Source organism: Drosophila rhopaloa, unplaced genomic scaffold (genome assembly GCF_018152115.1).
Source record: "Drosophila rhopaloa isolate 14029-0021.01 unplaced genomic scaffold, ASM1815211v1 contig_167, whole genome shotgun sequence".
Lineage (NCBI taxonomy): Eukaryota > Metazoa > Arthropoda > Insecta > Diptera > Drosophilidae > Drosophila > Drosophila rhopaloa.
The window spans coordinates 3,996,858-4,019,694 of NW_025335047.1; the positions used below are offsets into that span (position 1 = coordinate 3,996,858).

General features: G+C 42.4%; 1 protein-coding gene across 6 annotated transcripts; it reads right to left on the minus strand.

Annotated features, from left to right (window-relative positions):
* On the minus strand, positions 1–21,795 carry LOC108047413 (PH and SEC7 domain-containing protein). Of its 6 annotated transcripts, none has more exons than XM_017127572.2 (15): positions 21,114–21,795; positions 9,710–9,776; positions 9,587–9,640; positions 8,245–9,041; positions 7,057–8,190; positions 6,302–6,541; positions 4,897–5,909; positions 4,456–4,842; positions 4,232–4,395; positions 4,074–4,171; positions 3,732–4,007; positions 3,537–3,674; positions 3,258–3,469; positions 1,520–1,633; positions 1–1,441 (listed from the first exon to the last, which is right to left on the minus strand). In XM_017127572.2, the coding sequence occupies exons 1-14, from the start codon at positions 21,249–21,251 to the stop codon at positions 1,612–1,614; spliced, it is 4,740 nt and encodes a 1,579-aa protein (XP_016983061.1). In that variant the 5' UTR covers positions 21,252–21,795; the 3' UTR covers positions 1–1,441; positions 1,520–1,611. The 6 variants fall into 6 exon arrangements, with proteins under 6 accessions (XP_016983061.1, XP_016983057.1, XP_016983060.1 ...); XM_017127571.2 differs by lacking the exon at positions 6,302–6,541 and having other exon boundaries at positions 4–1,441; positions 4,897–5,344; positions 5,744–5,909; XM_017127568.2 differs by lacking the exon at positions 6,302–6,541 and having other exon boundaries at positions 3–1,441.
* Between the last annotated feature and the right edge of the window lie 1,042 nt (positions 21,796–22,837).

The following is a 22,837-nucleotide window of genomic DNA, read 5'->3' on the forward strand; positions in this document are numbered from 1 at the left end:
GGGGGCTTTATGCTTTCGGAAGTATTTAATGATTCATATCGTAATTGTTTGGTTGCTCACATGAGCATTCATATATACTATATATAGTTCATATATATACGTGTATATGCATAGTATAACGGCTTTCCTAAATTTAATCAAAGCTTATCAGTTAGTAATAAATGTTCACATAAAAATCACCGTCTTCACGTTCGTCATCTTGTTTCCCTTTTCGCCATTTGCTTGCAATTTTTCTTTAACGAATGTTCGTGAGAATTGTAATCGAAAGGGTTATTGCTTTAAAAACTAAGTGATGCACTCGTCGTAAGCCAGTTAAAATGTTTGACCAAATAAATATACAATATGCATACATTTAGGCGATTGGTTTGCAGACAAGTTGCTTTCACTTTTCAGTTAGTTTGTTTTTTGAATTTATTGCCGTTTCAGTAGAATTGTTAAAAATTATTATAAACAATGTTATATAATCTGCATTTACATAATTACACAATACAATAATTATAATATATTCAAAAATATATGATGTATTTAAATTTATTGTTTCCTCCTTCTCTCTTTATCCCGTAATCGATATCAATTTCATATTCTAGCTACATGGACATGTCGCGTAATCAACCGATAATTGTTTAAATAAATATATTGATCCGTACATAATATTGGAGTAAGTGTACCTACACAGATAATGTGATAATGTATCGCAAAAGACCAAAAACAAGTCGTACATGGTATGGTAGTAATTGCTTAGGTTAATGCTAATGCTCTTGTTTCGTTTTCTCATTGTGTTACGGTTTCTGCCGATGTTCCATCTTCTGGTTGCGTAGAGATATTGTTCAATAATTTATAATTTATTTTTATCATTTATAATGATAGCATAGGTAATGATGTAAGTATTGTTTATCAACTCTTGTAATAATAAGTCTATGTGTATAAGCAGTTTTCATTCTCGTTCCTAAACAGTCGTCCAGCAGAATCTTTGGCGAAGCAAAAATGAACAATAATTCAAATTCGAATCGAATAGACTGTATAGCTTTAAATCAGATGAAACCGATATCGAGAGCACTATTTTTGATAAGTCATTTTATACTTATGAAATCAAATGCTCGAATTCGAGATAATCCTTTTGATTGACGTGATAACGCCGATATCTTCTGGAGAACGACCTTCAAACGTAAAACTCTCCCTCGTTAATTATCGTGTTGGTAGTCTAATTATCTCAAATGATCTCCTCTTAACCCCCGGAGTGGGGTTCAAGTAATTGAATGTGTACAGATTCCGAATTTCTTCAGTGGCAGACACGGCACAGCCGCAGCGCTTGAGTGTAAGTGGGTGGGTGAGTGGTGCTGAGTATGCGAGTGGGGTGTGTGGTTCTGTAGTCTGTGTTTCCGGCGATGGCAGCCTGGCATTTCGGAGTATTCTATTCAAATTCATTCATTCGCCTGCTTCTCTGGTGGGGAGAGAAAAGATAGTTACATGCATAAGTCGTCGAATTGAATGGTAATTGCAATCTAGGCGTGGCACTTACCGATGGCCAGGAGGCGGGGATTGGTGGTGAAGGTGTGAGTGTTGGTATGCGAGTTTTGAAATGATCGAAATCAAGAGCGAAACAAAACGTAATTATTTCTTTTTCTTCTCTTTTCTGCAAGTGTAGAACGATAAGCGAGGTTAGCAATCGTGATTGGAAACTTAAAAACGGAGTGTCAGATGGTGGATATTCGTTTGGGTTCGCACTAAGCCAAGCTAGACACTGAAGAGTTAACAATTAACATTGAGATTTGGCCTCGGCCTGCTCACATTTAAGACAGGCGGTGGTCAGGGGCATTTTACAAGGAGCACCTCATGGAGCGGATCACTAGCCTCCGGGAAGTGGTGCTTCGAGTGCTGTGTGGCTGGTGCTAAATCTTGGCAAGAGACTAAGTTGGTTAATGGCTTTTCGAATGGATCAAGTGCCGCCAGAGTGGGCTACAGCAGCAGAAGACATCGAACCATCTGTAAGATTGAAGAATTCTTCCATTTGGGTTTTGCTTTTCACTGTTTTTCGACTTGCAATTGGGTAGAACGCATTAACGCAAACGGAATGGCAACGGGTAACGAGTAACGGCAACTGCTTTGGGTTCACGTAGGGGTCGGGGTCACCAAATGTCGTCGGGTTAGCATGAGTCTTATATGTTACAATCAATGTAGCCAGCAATTAGTGTGGTTTGAGTGGGTGTGGGATGAGTCCCGGGCTTAATTAATTGATTTTGTCTACTTAAAATTGTATCTCGTATCTGCTGGGATGTGTGCGGGTATTGTAAAACTTGAATAATGCAATTTTTTTGTTTGTGAGTATGTTGTTTGCATGTATATTTGGAATGCCTCTAGCTTAGATTTAAACGTAAACGTTTGCTACTAATGAACCACATTTGTGTTTTCTACATTTCTTCGTTTAATTTCGTTTCTAAATATATTTTCGGTATGTATAAGTACATATAACGCCAAAACTTTAGATTGCTACAAGTGCTACAAAAAACTGTTTTCTATTCTATTCCAATCTTGACTTTAAATCTTTTTAAACGGGTGAACGTTTTGCTTTCTAAATTCCTAATTATCGATTTCGAATTGTTCATTGAGTTTTCACAGCATGTTGTGTGGTTTTTTGTGGTTGCTTCCAAAATAAAACCATTATTCACATAAAAACTAATTACATTAGGGGTCTCCGTCTCCGTTTCCTCGTGGTTTTAATTGCCTACGCGCAACACTTAAGTCTGGATTCTGTTATTGTTATACGTATCGTAGTTAAAACTATTCAAAATTATTCAAAAGCTTGTACTTGTGGGAATGTCTCAATTATGATTCGGGCAAAATGCAAAACAAAACAAAAACACACACGAAATATATTTACACAAAGAAAGGATTAGGTTATAACAGTGATAACAGCACAGTAATGCCAGCAACACAACAGAACACCGCAGCAAACGGAGTCCCAGAACAGCTTGTGCCAACCCTTGTTGGTCGACACCGAGATCCGGGGTAAACTGCGGATCAAACAACACAACATTGAGGGAATTTCGGAAAAGCTAAACACAAAAAAACAACGAAAGCGGAAAAAAATACAAGGGAACATATAGCAAAGGATAAGAACAGAACATAACGAATGGATCGGAGCGATCGCTTAAACCACACAAGCTGAGAAAACTCCCATTACGCGTCAGCCAATGTCCTGCTGCATATTGCTGGAGGACGAGGAGCTGCTGCCGCTAGGGCGTTGCTGCTGACTGTACCTGTTCGTTGGCTGTTGCTGCTGCTGCTGCTCCTTCTGGTTAATACTTTGCGGCGTGGGTGGCGTGCAGGTGGTGGTGTTGCCCACTGGGAATGTGTCGGCCTCTTCCTCGTGCGCCGCTGGAGCCGGCTGCAGAGCCTGCAGCTCCAGCTGCTGTTGATCCGCCAGCATCTTGGCGCTCAGGATGCTTACATAGGTGCGGTAGCGACGCAGCTATAGGAAGTACAAATGGTTAAACTAAAGGTCGTTTCCACTCGAAAGGCATAAAGTTAAGACTTACTTCGTACTGCAAATAGCTCTCCTTTTCTTTGTAGTTCTGCAAAGGTAAGCCTTTGCTGGGAATCGGACCCTTCTTGTGCTCGTTGAGCTCCTGGTCTAACTGGGCCAACTGAACCTCGTGCGACTCCAACTGCTCCTTCTGTGAAAAAGGTAATATTAGCAATCGTACATAAAACAACTACCTATCTCTACTCACCAGCATCAGCTTCGACTGTTTGCTGGGCAGGAGCGGACGCTGGAACCGCTTTTGGCTGCCAACACCGCCCTCAAGCGGAGGCGCTGATATAGCGGCGCACACATAATTGATCGTCTCAACCCACGATTGCAGCTCCTTGGAGTCGCTGGTCTGGAACAGATACTCGGCCTGGTCGGACGTCTGCAGGCGGAACACATGTTGCTTCTTGGTGTAGTCGTTGGCCTTGGTAGCCAGTGCGTGATGTATGCGTATTGCATTGTGCAGATTGTCGGACATCTGTGGGTAGAGTTGGATATTATGGATTACTTATAGGATTGTTTTATATTATAAGCTAGAACTCACTTGACTCTTGCGAAAACCGTGCTCATCCTTATGCAGATACAGCACAAGATCACGCAGCGTACAGTAAAACATCTTCCAGGAACGCTTGCCAAAAGGAGCTGTACATACAAAGATTGAGAAATAATATAATCCCTTAAGGAACTCTTGAAATATTTTACTTTTCTTAAAGCTGCTGTCATAGCAGCATTTTCGCATCACGTAGCCCTTTTTGTACTCCACAGCCGTGGCCAATTCCGGGGGATCGAGGAATGGATTCTGACCCACATTACACAGGGCACTGTTGTTGGCTCTTTGCTGCTGCAGATCGCCAGCCTCTTCATCTCTGAGGGAATAAATCGTAGTTAAAATATGTAAGTAAACCAAATCCTTTTATTTAACTAACAGCGCCCATTCCAGCGGCTTTGTTTTAATGGCCTGGTACAGAGACTTGAGCACATCCTTGGGAAAGTTCTCGCCATCGTTGAGATCTGCCAGGTTGTCAACAAATTCCGCACAGCTCATTTTGCGATTCATATTCTGGCCGTGCAGATCCGTGTTCAGCAGCATTATGGCACAAGTCAGCGTGTGTACGGCGTCCTGCGAGTTGAAGGTGCCAGGATTGCAGTCGAGGAAGCGCTTGGAAAAGTGCACCAGCACCCGCTCCCGTTCCTGCGTTTCGCCGGAGAGCGAAAACTGTTGCAGAAACTCACGCAGCGCTTGGTCCAGTGACTTCTTCTCAAACGTGAAATGCTTGAGATACTCGTCGGCCACCGCGCGACTAAAATCGTTGCTGTGAATGGAAGGCAAGTTTAGTTTTGGCAGTTTAGTTACGGCATCTACTCACTTTTTGCTGAGGTGTCGCGACACATCGCTCTTCTTGAAACCGTCGAGGGAGTACAGTCTTTTGGCCAGGCGAATAGCCGAGGGCATGTCCACGGCCTTGGGAGAGTAGTGATAGGAGTGGAGGGACTCCACATCGCTGCCATCATCGGAGACGGGCGGCGAGGCGTCCCGCAGACCGATGGCCATCGTGCCCAGCGGCTCGTCCGTCAGTGTGACCACATCCTCCTCGGAGCGGCCACCACCGCTGCTGTTACTGTCCAGGCCGCGCACTTGGATGACCACCTTGTGCTCGGACTGGTCCCGCTCCCGGTCCCGCTCCCTGTCCCTGTCCCTCTGCTGTTGCTGCTGGGCGCGTAACTGCTGCTTGAGCTGCTGGCGCTGCAGGGCGGCCGCGTCCGAGACGAGGATGGTGGAGTCCGAGTCACTGGGATCGCTAAGTACCATGCCGCCTAGAATATCGCGAGAACTCAATAAGTTATCGTCGTCTTGGTAGTCGGGACTAGATATATTCGAAATGGCCTCTGAGACGCTCTGATCGTTGTTGCCACCACCACCACCAACACCTCCACCACCACCATTGTTCCCGGGCCCGCCACCTGGGCAGCTTAGCAGACCGGGAATCCCGCTGGGCGGCTGTGCGACCTGGCCGCCCTGTTCCCGCTGCTGCTGTTGCTGCATGGCGGCCATGGGACCATTGCTGCTGCTGCCCAGGCCCAGGGCGCCCTTCGAGCCCGACGACGACATCACCGACGAGGACACCGACGTGGGCGAGGCCGGACTGCCCACAGCCGAGTGCTGGGGCGACGAACTAATGGAACTTGAATGTGAATTTGAATGCGATTGCTGACCGTAGAGTTGCTGCTGCTGCTGATGTTGCTGCTGCTGCTGCTGATGTTGCTGCTGTTGCTGTTGGAATTGCTGCTCTTGCTGCTGCTGCTGTCGCTGGAGGGCCGCCAGCTGGTGCGGCTGGAGTGGGGCATTATAGGTCCACACGATCCGATCGCGATCCGATGCCTAGGATTTGCAACAAACCAGAGATTAGTAATGCAAAAAAACAAGGGTTTTATCATTAATTGATATTTATGCTCTATGGATTTTTTGTCAGATCTCGAATTTCCATTTGCCGTTGCCCAATCTCTCTGAGGAGTCTTAAACAATTTTCCCGAGTGCTGAAAGCGTTCGGTAGGTGTCTGTTTTGTGTGAGTGTCAGAAACTTTGGTGTTATGCATTTGGTTCGTGTGTTGTGGTGTATGTACGTTATGGGCAAGCGTTTGGTGTCGAGAGGTTCTCATCTTCTACATACAAAACTTTTCCAAGCGCAGGCAACAAATCAAAAGTGGCAAAATCGAAACGAAATCGAAATCAAAAGTCACATTAATCAGCATGCCAACTATGCAAATGGCAACCTTTTTGCATAAAATATAGTTTAATTTGCTGCTGCAGTTCATCGTTCTCGCCGCTGTTGCTGCAGTCGTGGGCGTTGCAGTTGCTGTTGCAGTAACAGATGTTGCTGGTTCGCTGATGTTGCTGCTGCTGCAGTTATTGTTGTCGCTGGAGCTGCTGCTGCTGCTGCGGTTGTCGCTCTGCTCACCCTCGTTGTTGTTTGAGGCCAATGACGAGTTGTTTACAATTACAGTGGCCATCGACTAGAAAGCTCACGGGGGACAATAAATTGCGCATATCAAATCGATTCGAGAAGAGTCAAAGTAGGAAACAGAGAAACGAGAAAACGAAAAGAAGAAAGAAATCCGAAACAAGAGAGTAAGATAGACAGAGTTGTTTAGTAGTAAGTAAGTTAAGTTAAGTAGGAAAGTTCAAAGTAACAAGTGAGCAAGAAAAACGGTGGGGTTGGGTTTAGGTCTAGGGATGACTGGATGGTATGAATTGCTTATAGAACAATGCAATGGCTACACACACACGCATACACATATATGGACAACAGACTACAGAAACCAGTTAACAAAATCCGAACTCTACAAAAGCACTTGAAAACGGGTAGTGGGATAATAACTCATCAACTACGAGTGTCGAGTGTTTCGAGGGGAGATCTGGCTGAAGGAAAATTCGACTGTTCGCTGTCTAGTCTGGGGCTAGGTAGCTAGCTCTATTCGGCGGACTATCCTTCGTTTAATGGAAGTACCTAAGCCTGTCGACGCCTCACCTGAGAGTCCTCGGAGTCCTGACGCGTGTCCAACAACGTGTTCAGCGAGCTATTCACATCCTCATCGATGTCGATAGGTATCACGGCGGCGATGCCCTCGCGCTGGATCTGCTGCAGATGGTCCTCGGACTTGCTGGTGCGGAAACCAGCGGCATCACACTTCCGCACCACATGCCCGTTGTGTCTGCGCACCACCACTGCTCCGGCACCAGCTCCGCTGCTCGATTCCGGCGCTAGGGAGCTGGGCTCCGGGCTGGTGGGCACCGAGTTGGCCGTCTCCTTGTCGATCAGTGGCGTCGACAGTGAGATCGGAGAAGTTGGCACTGAGAAGGATGTCTCGTCCGGGCCCAAGCCGCCCGCCTCGCTCTTGACCGTGGTGGACGAAGATCCCGATCCTGAGCGACCGGCGCAGTCGACGGCATCACGATTTCGCTGCTGCTGGCGGGTGGCGGTACGCTGTTTGAGCGCCCGCAATCTCTGCTTGGCCGAACCGGAGCCCAACGAGTTGGTGGAGTAGTCCTCGTCACCGGCATCGTTCTCCTCGTCGTACGCATCATCATCGTCGTCGTCGTCCACCAGGCACTGCCGATCGCTGTCATCCTCATCGCCCCGACCCAGTCCACTCTGGTAGGTATCGATGTTGGTGATGTCGTAGTGCGTTTGGTCCTCCTCCCGCTCCTCCTCCACCTCCTCCTGCTCCTCCTCCAGCTCGTCCTCGTTTTGGTAGTATTCGTAGCGTTGCTGATTCTGCTGCTGGCGATAGCGATGCTGCTGTTGGCGGTGGCGCTGCTGCTTGTTGTCCTCCTCCAGGACGTACTCGCCCTCCTCGTCCTGCTCCAGCTCCTCGCACATCAGCAGTGTGTCGTTGGTCAGTGAATCCTTTCGGTTGTAGCTATTGTTAATGCTGTCTCGCTGCTGCTGCTGTTGTTGCTGCTGGTGAGGCTGTTGTTGCTGCTGCTGTTGTGGTTGTTTCCTCTGTTGCGCCTCGCGCTTCACCGAATCTGAGCTGGTGTTGGTGGGCGAGTCCACCGAGGAGGAGGAAGTGGGCGAGGACTCACCGGAGGCACGAGGTGCTAGGGCGCCATTGATACGCTGATTGACCAGGCGACTGGGCGAATCCCGAAGACTGTCCACCTGGAAAGGGAAAGGTTTTGGTTAATGCATCTCAGCTGATTAACAATTCCTTACCTTCTTGGCCTGGGCGGGCAGAGGATTGCTGGTCTGTGGTGTCCGGGACAAGTTAAGGATCAGGTCACCGGTCATCATGTAAGCCTCAAAGCGAGGCGCCTTCGCCGGCTGCGGTGGCGCCGAGTTCGGTTCCGGTTCGCGCTCCTGATCCCGATCCGTGAACCGCTGCCGGGTCACTGGACTGCCGCTGTAACTGTTCGAGTGCTGCAGCGACTGCGGCGGCAGCTGGGCGGTATGCCCGTTCCCGTTTCCGTTCGACGCCTTTGTCGGAATCTGCGAGGGGCGTGGCCGCTTATTCTGGGGCGAATGGAGGACGGGCACGGGCTTGGGAACGGCACACTTGGTCAGCGCCTGTGGAATGCGAGAGGGGCGGAAGGTGGGCGAGGTGGCTTCCCCGCCGCCACCTCCACCACCAGTGGGCGATGTCGGACCCACTATGCCCGTAATCGAGGTGGTAATGCTCGTCTCCACCACCTTAATCTTGGTGGAGCTGGCCGAGGAGTTGCGACTGTGGGTGTGCGTATGCGTGGCGGTGGTCGTGGTCGTGGTGGATCCACTCGCCAGCAGTGGCGATGAGTTCTGGCGCAGCGAGGGCAAGTGCGTGGGCGACTTGTAGCGCAGTCCACTCTGCGAGGGCGTGGTCGCCGCCCCCTTTCCACCGACGTTTGGCCGGTGATTTGGCGAGGAGTTGGTGCTGCTGCTGTGGTAGTCGTAGATGTTCGGCGACTCAATGTCCACATAGTGCGGACTCTGGGTGTTGGCCAGCTGCTCTTTGATTCGCGCCTTGAGCTTGGGATCTGATCGGAGAAATATAAGTATTAATTATCGATTTTACGAGATTTTTATTTAAAATGCAATGGTTGATTAATTCATTTTTAAATATGGTTTGTGATTTGTAAAACATTCTCTAATCAGTTTGTAATCTAGTAATTCTTTTTTTTTGTGTTTAAAAGGTTATGCATAAGTTCATAAAGCTAATTGACTTTTCCAATTGAAAAATACTAATATAAACTTATCTTTAAGTAAATATTTTTGGAAATATAGATACGCATTGGTTTATAACGGAGAAGTACGTTCCTACAAAAGTTATTAAAGCGTATTGAAATGTCTGATAAACTTTATAAGTTTAACTTCAAATGAATAAACTCCAAAAAATGTTAGCCAAATTTGTTAAAAATTACTCAAAATAAATTTAGATCTGTTTAAATGTAAAATTCCACACGCTTGTATGTATATGCATATGTGGTTTTGTGGTAAATGGTAAAGCGGTTCGCTTCAGTTTAGTTTGATTTGGTTCTAAACTGGTTTGGATCCTTGAGGAGTGATATACATTTTCACCTACCTCGCTTCAGCTCCAAGGTCACCAGCTGTTCCGACAGGCGCAGGCATTTGAGAACTGTTCAAAAATACGTTTCAGTTAATTATTTACAGCTTTCTTCCCCCATTAATCCCCGTGAGCACTCACCTTCCTTCGTTGTGTAGCGATGGACATCCGTTCCGTTGACTTTAAGGATGACATCCCCGGCCTCAACCTGCAAAAGAAGCCGAAGAATCCCATTTAGTAGGCATAGAATCACTGGCAGTGCCCCTCGATTATATTGACAACGCAAAGCCTATTGATTTTCCTTCGACTCGAGCTGCCTCTTTGTTATTATTATTCGCATGTTAGGCAGAGCTAAAACCCCGGCTGTCGGCACTTGTAAACTATTTTTAATTTTCTTCTCGATGGGCCCATCGCAACGCGCGTGGAAATGCGGAGGGAAAACAGCATGAAATCACAACGTGGGACGACATTGGCGCCTTATTTACTTGCTGACGTACGAGAGCAGTGGCAGAGAAGCTTTTTGGTGTCCGTGTCCGGGGTTGAGTGGTACGTGGAACCTTCACCTCCGGATGGCACTCATAGATTATTCAATAAATATGCTATGCCCTAGCCGTGGGGATTTTTGGATACGCGGCACGCGCGCCTCGTGGGTTCATGGAAAAGAGCCACACCACAACAAGAAGCTCAAATTACTTTTATACTATTATTGCATAATTAGTTCCACGGGCTTCCTGACTTTCCCCGGGCTTTTATTATAAATGCCCAGGATGGCGTGGTGCACATTTATATTGTACTAAGCTGGGTGTGTGCTTCCTTCGGAGACACTTGACGCGAATTGCGGGCGGCAATTAAAACTAAAAGTCGCACTAATTTATGCTCTCACTATATCGTTGCTATGGAAGCCACGATTTCTGTGTGGTCTGCAAGAGAGACGTCTGCATGGCCGAGAGAGCGAGAAATGGGGGGACAAATGGGGTAAGAGAGAGCGAGCGGCAAGCCCAGAAAACTTTGCAGCGAGAGAGTGGGTGCCATTGCCGCGGGCTGCGATGCAATTCAATTAAAACCGTGCTTAAATTAATTGTGCCGCCCAGAAAATGTCGACAAGCTGGGTTACATAACCCAACCCAAAAGTCAAGCCACCCCGTTTGCAATTTCTAGGCGAAAAGAAAGTCAAACCCGTAATGCAAATTTGATGTTTTCCCCCATGGCAGCATCTGCATAACACGACAAAGGAACTCTCCACTCTTTCGGCCACTTCGGAAACGTGTTCGCCGCCTTTTGATAACAAGCCGCGATTAATGGCTTACAGCGCCGAGGAAGCTCTCCCAGATTCGATTAGGCACTTCACCATCAACCAGCAGGTGCACACAGCTACGCGCATGCAACGAAATTGCTTTTGCATTTCACTTTCACGCTACGAAGGGGAGCAGCGAACGATAGCTGCGAGATGTGTTTACAGTGGAACCCCTGTAGCTCGAACTAAATACATTTGCAATTTATTAAGCTCATTTTAAGTATGCATAGTTATGTTCACATAGTAACAAGGCTTTAATTTGCATTTAAATTGAAAACCTTACAGAGCTTCAGTTGCTATACAAACAAATGTAGAGCATACTATTATTCAAATTTTAATTGAAATTAAGCAATGTGTAGTTATGCTGATGTCCCAGTAACTCATAAAAACCTCGGCTGTTTACAAGGTGATTAGCATACAAATAATAATTTTAAAAGAAATGAAGTTGTATCTAAGTGTGAGAGTTTCTTCTGAAATAATTTGAAATGTTTTAAAGTCCAAATTGGTTAGGATTCCCTAGATGTTTTAAAAAGTGACGTGTTTTAGAAAAGTTGGATTGGGGTAGGGAAATTCATATCTGTTAATATTTAAGTATTAGTAAATGCAATATAGATTTGAAGACATTCGTGTTGTAAAATTCCCTTTAAAGAGCTAGTTCAAGAAGATTCTTCTTCGGTAAGCTCGCCTGTATACTGGAATTGAGATGGTGGGCCCCCTGGGGCCCAAGTTGTTGAGTCGGGCAGGCAGTCAAGCTAGTCAAGCAACCAGCAACCGGCAAGCAACAACCAACAGCCAGCAGGCTGCACAGTTAAAAGTTAAATCAATCAGTTACACTCGGCTGCCGCCCTGTCCTCCGCCTGCACCCCTTGACGCCTCCACGCCCTCACTTGCATGTGACCCCTCTGTGACCCCTCTCTTCACCACTGCATCGCTGGCTGCTCAAATTGAAATTGGTTCGAATTGATTTGTTTTCCCATCCAACGACACCAATGACAATTGGGGAGAGAGGTTCTCCTGCCTTGCCTACGACCCATTCCATTCTAGGCGTATTTGGTCTGGTCGGCAGTCTTGTTTGTTATCCGCAATGTCATGCCCCTATTCCAAAGGAAAACAAAGTCAACTGGGCGTTGACGATACGACCACAAGAGGATAAGCTCACTTTGGGGGAGAAAAAACAGCCATCACAGAGATTGCTTCGCAATGAGATGTCCACACATTAAAGTTCCAAATAAATCTTTAAAATTTCAGTACCTATATACATTTATACCATTCTTGGTTTTGTTAGCTTCAATTCAAATACTGCGTTTGAGAGTGCTAATTATTACTATTACAAAAAATAATTCTCAATGGTTCTATACAAACAAGTTCCTGTTTTAATAAAGGGAATTTAGGGAAAATAAAAATCAAAATCATTTCTTAATTATGAAGAGGATGTATCAGTTTTACTTGGCAATAAAAACACACAACTCCTAAAAAAAATGTTTATGGGAATTCCCTTCAGGGAAAACGACATTAAAGAAAACCTTACCAAGAAATTCCTTGTCGTAATAATCGCTTTTAAAGCCATTAAGTTTGATAACACTCGGCTACCCGATGCTATTAAGCATTCACGTCACATTCGGCTTTCAATTACCGAGTACTTGAAGCCTAAATTAATGCCAAGTGAACAATGGCTTTTTTTTTGGGGTTCTCCTTGTGTATGTTTTGATTTTGGTTCAATGACGCTTTATTGACACGAACTAAACCAATATCAATTAACAATAGCAACAACAGCTCGCCCACGCGGTTGTGTGGAGGTAAACAAGGCGATTGATTGATTGTATTAGCGACTACGACGACCTAGTCAAGTACGGTTCCGTGCACTACCTTCACCGTTATACGGCTGTATATATATATATATATATATATGTAGGACGGACGTCTATTGCCGCAGAGTCGTTGACAGACTGCAGTAATAGGAAAACCCACTAACCTCTTTTTCGCCGGAGCCCACAAAATCAATGTTGGGGCAGGCAGGCAGGCAGATAAAAGGCAGAAAGCCATCCAGACCGCAAGTGTCGTCCACTTTTTCACGTGGGCGTCGCAAATGACGCACTCAACGGAAAAAATATTGAGACCCGCAGAAACCGAACCGTAGTCGGTAGACCCACAAGTGGCAAGGTGGATAGAGCCAGACACTGGGGACCTATGGCTCACTGTTATTGGACTAATGATTTTGCCACTTCTTTGGCTATTTGCATTCTACACGGCTTCCTCGGCTTTGTTTACTCGTTCTGTGTTTCATCACGGCACTTAGCGGTATAGGGTTTACATTAGGACATCAATCACACCCCCTATTATATGGAAAATGGGAAAAAACATCGAAGGAAAGCGGTGAGTTGGCAATTACACTAATTTTAGCTAATAATATATATAGATTCATGTGCTTGTTATGCAGTAGAGAAACATAATTTATATAGCATTTTCAAAAACATATGAAATATAATACTTTTGTAATTTCTGAAAGTAAATAAGCGAAATTCAAACAAATTCTTTAACTTCTAATTTAATACCATATAGTGTGTCCAGTAAATAAAAAACCACAAAGTTATTAAATTCCCCCAACACCAATTAACGACTTTGAATTATGGCACAAAGGGTTTCCCATCTAGCTCAATGCGGCGATATCTCTTATCGTATTTGCCAAATAAACATGTGCGAAGCCCCTGGACAATAAGATATCAAATAAATAAAAGCCCACAAGCAAATACCCATATACATAGCCCCATCAAGCTACCACCGAGCTGTTTTATTTATTTTGACGACCTTGCAGGCACATTCATTGTGGATTTCCTTTCATATTTGCACCAAATAAAAAGAGGGGGAGCAACAAATTAGCATGAATTGGTTTATTTCATTATCATGCTCCGGTGGGTGTTGTGTAATCGCGGGAATCGGAAGTCGGTGAATGGTCTGAATGGCGATTGCGATGCTATCGCTGCCCCGCTTAGCTAAATAATTCCGGTGATGCGAGTCGGTGTGGAACCCGACCCATTATGCTAATAAAGTGCGAACTTGCACAGAACTATGCCAATGGCTCAACTTGAGATTGTAGACGTGAATTGAGTGATTCACGCCCTGTCACCATAGACACATATACATTTATAGATGTGGGCTGGTTCGGGGTTGGGAAATAGTCTTAGCATTTTGCGAAACTAAACCTTTTTCGATGCGCTCTCTCCGGATTCTAGGGCAGGTTGTTTGCTGAATCTCTAACTGCCTAATTAAAACGCTTTCCATGTTAACGGACACAGATTTCACTGATGCTATGCCCTGCACTTTGTGTGGGCAAAGTATAGTCATTATATCGTAAGTAAATTTAAGATACTGTACATTTTAGATGCTTTAAAAGGGTATTCTATCCTGCTATTCCAAATCTTTCGTTTTAGAAAATCATCGTCAAGCTTTTAACAGTTTTTATTAGTTTTAACAGGAAAATTCTTTAGAAATACAACGTGCATCATGACTAAAATCAGAACGAATTATTGAGTTAAATGTAATTCAAGTAACAACATATTTCTGTCATATGGCAAGAGCCTTTGGTATATTGATATTTGAAGCTTCAGTCTAGCAAATAAGCTTTTATTTTTTAATTTCATTTGCACTCGGTCTGTCTTATGGTTCAAGGTCGAGTATCTACAACGTCACAAGTAATTTTATCGCAAGCTTAAAATCAATGATTTAGCCTGCTTTATTGCCCCCCTATTACTTTGTGTTTTCTGTAATGTAAATATCCGAAAAATTTGCGCACTTTCTATGCCGGAAAATCGAAATAGACGGGATGTTTGTGTGTGTCCGTGGAACCATGGAATTTACGGCTGTTGCGAGAGTGCGGCTCGTGCGGGATTTGCATTTGTGCGAAACGCGTAAAAATGAAACTGCAACAAGAACGAAAAGTAGAGACACAAACAACAAATGTTTTTCAAACAAAATGTTTTTGTATTTGTGTGTGTTTTATTAGACTGTTATGTTACACTGAGGGAATCATTTCTACTTGAACTAAGATACCTCTTTTTACTTGGATTTTAAAATGAATCATAAAACTCCTTCAATATTCAGTAATATTTATTTTGTATATTTTACTAGAAATGATTAAAGAAAAAGACTTGTTACATTTATATAGTTAAATTAATATTTTTTTATACACATTCATATGTTTTATTTATAATATGAAATTAAAAAAAATATCTATTTAATCTCGATTTTAAAAACAATATTGTTTTTTGACTTTTAAAACATTCATTTTCAAACTTCAATCAGAATTTAACAACTTCTTTTACGTGCATCTATTGGTGTTCAAACTGTTTTCGCCCTATTTCAAACAGTGTGCCTAGGCAGGGTTTATTTTTGTTATTGATTTGCATTCGCCTTGGTAGCGCAGCATTTACAAAAATGGCAAATGTGGGCCAGAAACTTGCAAAACAAAAAAAAGAGCAGGGAGAATAAATTCCCAACTATGGGGGGTAGAGCAAGCCGGCTAATTGAGCATTCCAAACACAAAAAAAGGGAAGGAAACAATGGGGCGAGGTGAGATGAGATGGGGCGAGAAGTGCTGCCACTCCATTTGCAGGCAGACAGCCGCCAAGTGGCTGCACAGTCGGATTCGGACTCGGATGCACTGCACCCGCCTGCGACGGTTGCTGCCTCTTCGGTTGCCTCTGCCTGTGCTGCATTTGTTGCATCTTTGCAATGCTTGGACGCACACACGAACGAGCGAGTGGGCAAATGATGAGTGAGCGAGCCAGCGAGCACAAACAACGCCAAATATAAATGCTCGAGATTTAGCGCAAAGTTTACTGCTACCGCTCGCCGCTAAGCTTTCTACAACACTTTTTGCATGCCTGAGTCTGAATCTGAGTCAGGCAGTACGGAAGAGCCGACCACTTGGCGGCTTTATAGCCAAAGAAGCCCAATTTAGACGAGTTCTAGGCTTATAAAAGAAAATTGAGTGTCACAAACAAATATAATAATGAGAAAGGAGGTTTACAAAGTAATGATACTCTATTAAAGCAAGCTATTTTAAACCTATGAGACTAACTCAAATCTACAAAAATTATTCTGACATCTCAAAATACTTCACATGTGGATTTAAACTACAAGATGCATTAAAAGGTTAATTAAATTTTGTCTACATCATCATTTGATGAATAAAATAAGGAACATATTACTTATTTGTGGTATAAATATATTAAAATTAAAGTAATTAAATATATTGAAAATTAATCTTTGAGGTTTTAGGGGTTCAAATTTTAAGTTGAATCAATAAACTGGCAAGAAAATAAGTTAAGAGAATAGCAATTTAAAGAGAAGACCTAGTCTTAACTGGACATATAACTAAATAAAGCTTTATATTTGCTTCAGGTAGCTAAATGCCACTCTTTTTTAGTTTTGGCATCTCTGGATTGTTGGCCAGCTGAGTGCCTTATGCACTTATTGTTCTTATTATTTCTTTGACTGTTATAGTGGCTGCTACTGCTTCTACTGCTGCTCGCTGTGCCGTGGCGTGCAACGAACCGCAGCGGCGGCGCGCACACAGAGCTACTCGTACACCTCAGGCCTCCATCTCCTCAAGCGCCTTCGCATCCACCTCCTCCTCCGTTTCCATTTCCACCTCCCAAGAGCGGGAGAAGTACCACCCCCAAAGCTCAACCTCAAGGAAAGCCGGGTCGAATGGAACTAAACTCAGCCGGGTTGAATTTAGTTGGGCTGGGCCGACTGCCATCAAGCAGAAAGCAAAAAGCAGCAAGAAAACCAACTTAATAAACGCGTGCGCAATTTTCCTACTTTTGTAATTCAATTAAAGCGAGTTTACTCTTCTTTTTTGCACTTTTGACTCCAAGTGAAACAAATGAGAGGGGGGCAAATTTATGGACAGAAAGTCCCAAATCGCAAGAGCTGCAATTGAAATACCCTATCAAAGAAGTAATCCTACATTTGTATTTTTGTTTAGTTCAGCAGTCAATATCGGAGTACCTATTGCTTACTTATAAAAATTCTAAAACCATTCAGAAAATATCTGAATCTAAAATTGATAGTTTAGTCATAAGCTGAAGGAGACATTTTAAGAAAATAAATGTTTAAATGATACTTTCTGCAAACATAGTTTATAACTAAAACTACGCAATGAAAGAGCATTAAAAGCAGAAGCTTAAGCGGTATCCCAATCTCTTGACATTTACTTCTATCTCGCAATTGTAATCGAGTGAATGCTTGTTGTTGGATTGTGCTATTCAGAGCTTGAAGTTGGCCGACCTGCTCGACTTTGTATTACTATTGTTGGGACTTCTTGAACGTGTCAATTGTCATTACCGACAATTTGCCAAAGAACGAGGGGAGCGATTCCCGATCATGGCAGCAGCAAACACATGCCCATTTCAAGGCGGAAAATCAATAAATAGCTAAGAGCCAAGAGCTTCTTCCATTATTTTTTTTTCTTTTTTGTCGTCTGCGACTTGTCGGTGGCAATTAATTTGTTACTAGCAGCGGGCGGAGCCACACAACTGGCAGAAACAACAACTACAATGGAAACAATGACAACAAAAGCGGCAACAGCGAAAAGTCGTTTGTCATTTCCAGTTAACGAGTAATTAAGCATAACGTTAGAATTTTGCAACAACGCCAGTGAGAACAAAAGAAGCTACAAATTTCGAAGGAGAGGGGGCGCAAGTGACAGCGAAAAAGTCTGGCGAGGCATACACATCTGATGCTTGAAAGGTTTATTTTTTGCTTGTTTCCGATTTTTTGTGTGCCCTAAAAAATCCGAATATTAAATTCTTTTCCTTGAACAGCTGAGAACAAACATGTTTTTAAGAGGCGAGAGGAGAGCCAATTACTTGGCACCCTAAAAGATTAATGACTAAGCAAATATAAATAATTTCTAAAACATAAACAACCAGGTTGGATTTTTAACAATATAAATCCCTAGCGTGGGGATTAACCCAAGAATTAATTTTCATTTAGAACAGCGAGCTTCTACTACGCTTTAAAGAGTAAAATTCCTATTCTTGACCATTTCCTAAAATGCACATTTTTTTCCTTATTCTACAAACTAAGATGGCAAATATATTTGGTAATCATACCAAAAACTGGAGAAATATTATTTAAAAAATAAAATAATAATTGAAATAAACATTCGTAGACACTTTTAGAGAAGAATATTTTTTTTTTTAAATCCCAAAGGGGTTTGGTTTATTAGAAAGTCTGCTTAAAACGAAGTAGAATTAAGTGTAAGTACTTTACTCGCCTTGCGCAATTAATGCACAATTAATGCACTCCGAACGCACAGACTTTTGTCATCGTGCGAGTATGGAGCATACTTGATATTATCAAGTTGGAGAAGTAGGAAAATAAACAAACGCAAAGAAAATGCATGGACAAACAACAACAAACAGCGAGAGACTGCAGCGAAGAGAAGAAAAAGGAAAGAAAATGGAAGTGGAAATGGAAAAGGAAAAGCGAAGGCGACAAAAGACAACCGACGACAGCGTGGACAAACACATGTACATACAGTTTTGAACACACACCCAGTTGAGTGTGTACGCTTGTGCATTCATTGAAAAATAAAATTATACCGCAACCAGAATGACGGCATATAAAAAGTAAAATTAATTGCCTTCGAGGGGCCGACGTGTGAGTTACTCATTAGGTTTTAAGATTGGAAGGGGTTATAATCTTTATAATCTATCGTGTTTCGTAACTGCTGTATTTTAACCTGAACAGTTTACAGTGCAAATTTTAATCTAATTTTTCCAGAAACTGTATGATTATTCCAAACTATATGAACAAATTAAAACATTTATAAACTAATTAATTGTGTAATGTTTTATTTATTTAACCTTAAAGGGTTATGAGAAAACTGCAATTTGTATCGGTTGTATAGGTTGTCAACTGATAGCAATGTAACTTTTATATTTTTTGGATACCCAAAGTGCCTAGTGACACTTGCACACCCACTTTATAAGGAGTGCGCGATAGAGAGACGACAAGACAAGTCAAACAACCACAAAACAAGCCGGGCAACAAAAATAACAACAAGTTGTAAGCGAAAGCGATAAGAAATTGAAAAAGTGCGTGCCGCTGCATCTATACACATATATTTATAGATATTTATATGTTCATATATGTCCATGTCAGTTCGTTGCCTGAAGACAATTACCCCGATGCATTTGTATTGCTCTTCGTCATACCTGGCTTGTGTGGAATTACTTAATAATTTCAACAATTTAAAATTCCCAACGCGTTTTTTGCACTCTGCTTTCACGCATTTAGTTTGTTGTTTGTTCGGGACCAAGTTTTCGGTGTTTTTGGTGGTCGGGCGCATAAATTAAAAAACCAAAGCCGGAGAATTTTGTTTGGTTTTGGTTTCGTGTAAATCGTTTATTGTTGCCACGTCCGATAATTACAAAGTAAGTTTGAGTCTGTCTGTGTGTTTGCATCGGCATGAGTGAGTTTATTTTTAAATGTCTTTGCAGGGCTTTTTATAGCGCTGCATTTGCATTTTGTCGATACGTTAACTTTGCCTTGCACTTCTTTCGAATTAGAGTTGCACCGAGAAATTAATAATAATTGAAATGGGCCCCACGTAAGGCCCATTCTTATCCAATTTCCGCTGGGTGCGTTCAGCCAATTTTCCCTGAAATCTGAGTTGGTAATGACTACAAAAAAGACAGTTTCTAATCATATGTTTACTAATTTACTGAGATAAGATTCTTAAGACATTATTTCTTTGTTTGAGTTTGTTCTTAATTTTGTACCTGAGCAAAAACATCTATCATTTCAAATGGAAATAAATTAAGCAGATATTTGTCCTATTCTCTGTAGAGAATTCCAATAATCATTTTGTGGGTAATTCTATTGGCTTGACATCAAATCGCAACAGAACACATATTGACATTTTATTTTAAAAATATTTGTCTTACTTTGTCCCCTTTATTTACTTGCTTTTGTTTTCTTTTGAACTCGGCTATTAACTTTTGAGATGCGATGCGATGACAGTAAATAGTAAATAAAAGTAAAACAAGCCAGAAAATTGATACAGTGTCTTTTGTGTGTCTTACCCAACCCGCAGACACCCCCTTCTCCCATCAATTAAAACAACGATGACATCACGGGCGGCAAACAATGATGACACGCCAACGGAGGACTCTCATTTCGCTTTTTGTGGCTGTGCAAATTGAAATGCTTTCACATACGCCAGACAGCAATACAGCCATGGTCATCACCATAAAAAAAGTGGAAAAGTGGAAAACATTCTTATCAACCGATGAGGGGCGGGTCGCTTTGCATACAGTCAAACTTCTAAAACTAGAACTAACATATTCCATACAAAAAAGGTTCTTATCTATTCACACACATAGACGTACCAGAAGTAGATAAAAAGTAATGAGAAATAATGTATCCAATTTTTAAGCGTATGTACACAAATGTGTACATTTTTAAAAAAAATGTATAAATCATTATCAATTTATAGAAACAAAATTCATTCGAATTGTTTAGCAATGTTTCCACGCTAAGAAAAATAATAAATGTCAATACCATTTCATGGAATATAACTATTTTCACTAAACAAAATATGGAATGACGGACGACATACACCTTACTTATTGTTTATTAAATGCTTTTAAAATAAAACAAATTATCTTATGAAAATAAATTGGTTGCCCAAAATTTAAAATGAATTTATATTTTATGTGTACATTTCCTTTTGATGGCATAGGCAACCACATCAATTCTGTGAAAGTGCAAAAAGTGGTTCCCACGAAAAATGCGTCAAAGGGAGTCAGAACTAGAAACATTCACTGTTTCTAGGAAATTAAAGGATCGATCTTTTAGGAAAGTTCATAAAATAGGGGAAAATGTATAAATTCATATTTATATACATTGCAAAAATCTTTGTTTATATTTATTGGTTAGTTATTCAGAACGGGTTATTTTATCTTGAGAAACTCCAGGCTATCTTAAATGTTTCGAACCATATGAACATTTATGACGTTTCCTCTAGGGAAGTTATACTGTAGCTAAATGTAGCAGTGCCAAAAGTGAGGCCAGCAGGGAGCTGTTGCTGTTGCTGTTTTCATAGCCGGGTGGTTGATGAAGTCATAGATGGGTGGGGGAGCAGGAACCAGTGGGTGGAGACTGGGCAACTCCTGTCCCAGACGGGAATGACACACACAAAGGATGAAGGATAAAGGAGTATGCCTGCATTTTACTTACCGCTCCGCAATCGGCTGCCGGCGAATTCTCGACGATGTCGTAGATGACATGTGGCGGTCCGGTGGTTCCGAGCAGCGAAAACCCGAAACCGGAATGCTGCTCGCTGCGGCGCAGCACCACTTTCAGTTCCTCGCCCATATTTTGGCTCCTTCTCTCGTCCTTTTCGTCCTGCTCCCGATCGGCTTGTTTGACCCCTGGGTGTATTTAATCCTCCTCCTCCAAGAGGGCACTTTTCTTAGTTGCTTTAATTAATTCTCGTTTTGGGCTTGGCCAACTTCATTTGCACTCAGACTGAGACACTTCCACTCCACTCACAACAAGCACACACGCACTCGCACGGCACACACGCACACCCACTTACAACGGACTTCCAAATAACTCAAAACTCCTTGGCTAATTTCTTTAAACACTAAACATCATTGCATTTATTTCGGCGTGGCTTTCTTTTCACACAATTTTCGTTCCACGCAAACTTGTTTAATTCTTGCCTTCTTCTTCTCGCTTCTTTCTGTCGCTTTTGTCGGACTGTTTGGCCACCGCTTTGTTGCGGTTCGCGGGGGGATATTAACCGCACATTTTAAGGCGAATGTGGGTGCCAGCTATCGCGGACATTGCTGGTTTCTCGCTGATTAATTGCTTAAATTTCGCACAGACGAACTGAATAGAGGTGGAGCTGCCCCGATGCCAACATCGATGTTTTCCAAATATAGCTGATATCGATATAAGGCCGGGACCAATCGATGATTTCCTATCGGTAGCGAGTATCGAAAATCTCAATCCAGTTCTTACGCACTCTTAACGATTCCACTGCAGTTCTTACGCACTCATTTAATCACAAAAAACTCCATTAGCAGTGAAGAAAACACAATGCTAATTAATTGATAACATTTTTTTTAAACATCGATAGGACTTCGAAGTTTTCCGCCAAAAAAAACATCGAAAACACCAATGTCTCTCCACCTCTAACGGTAACCCGATGTTTGCGTCATCAATGTTTTTCCATCACTAAATGTTAAAATACATCGGATTCTAACAGAAATGTAAAAATGGTCCAAGCTACTTGCGGTGAATGTTTATTGTGCCCTTCCCAGCACTGATCCAATTCGATCTACCAGATGGGCGGGCAATTTAAAAACCTCTGATATATGTTTTACACTAAAATATCGAATGGAAATATTCGGTTCAAAATCATCCTAGTTTATATCCTTAACAAATTTCAGCCGATTTAAAAGTGACATACCTCCTAAGACTTGTGGTGGGATTCTCTAAAAATCTGCATTAAAATTTTTCATTTTAACGTTTATCAATTTGTTTACCCATTTTTATGTTGGTTCCGATGAATAATAAAAATGTTTGAATAATGGCTTTGCAAAAAATGACCTAAAACCTGCACTTCTAAGGCCATAACTTTTCTTACAGTCTTCCGATTTCAGAGTCTAAATGATTGTGGTTTAATTCTCTAAAAAACTTTGTTCTTAGATTGGCTTGTAATTTTTGGTCGATTTTACGTCAATTTAATGGTGTTACTCCTTTCCAAATTCTCGAAAAATGGCTTTGCAGAAAAGTGACCTAAAACCTGCACTTCTAAGGCCATAACTTTTGTTACAGACATCCGATTTTAATGTGGCATACTTCTAAATGATTGTGGTTTAATTCTCTAAAAAACTGTGTTCTTAGATTGGCTTGTAATTTTTGGTCGCTTTTACGTCATTTTAATGGTGTTA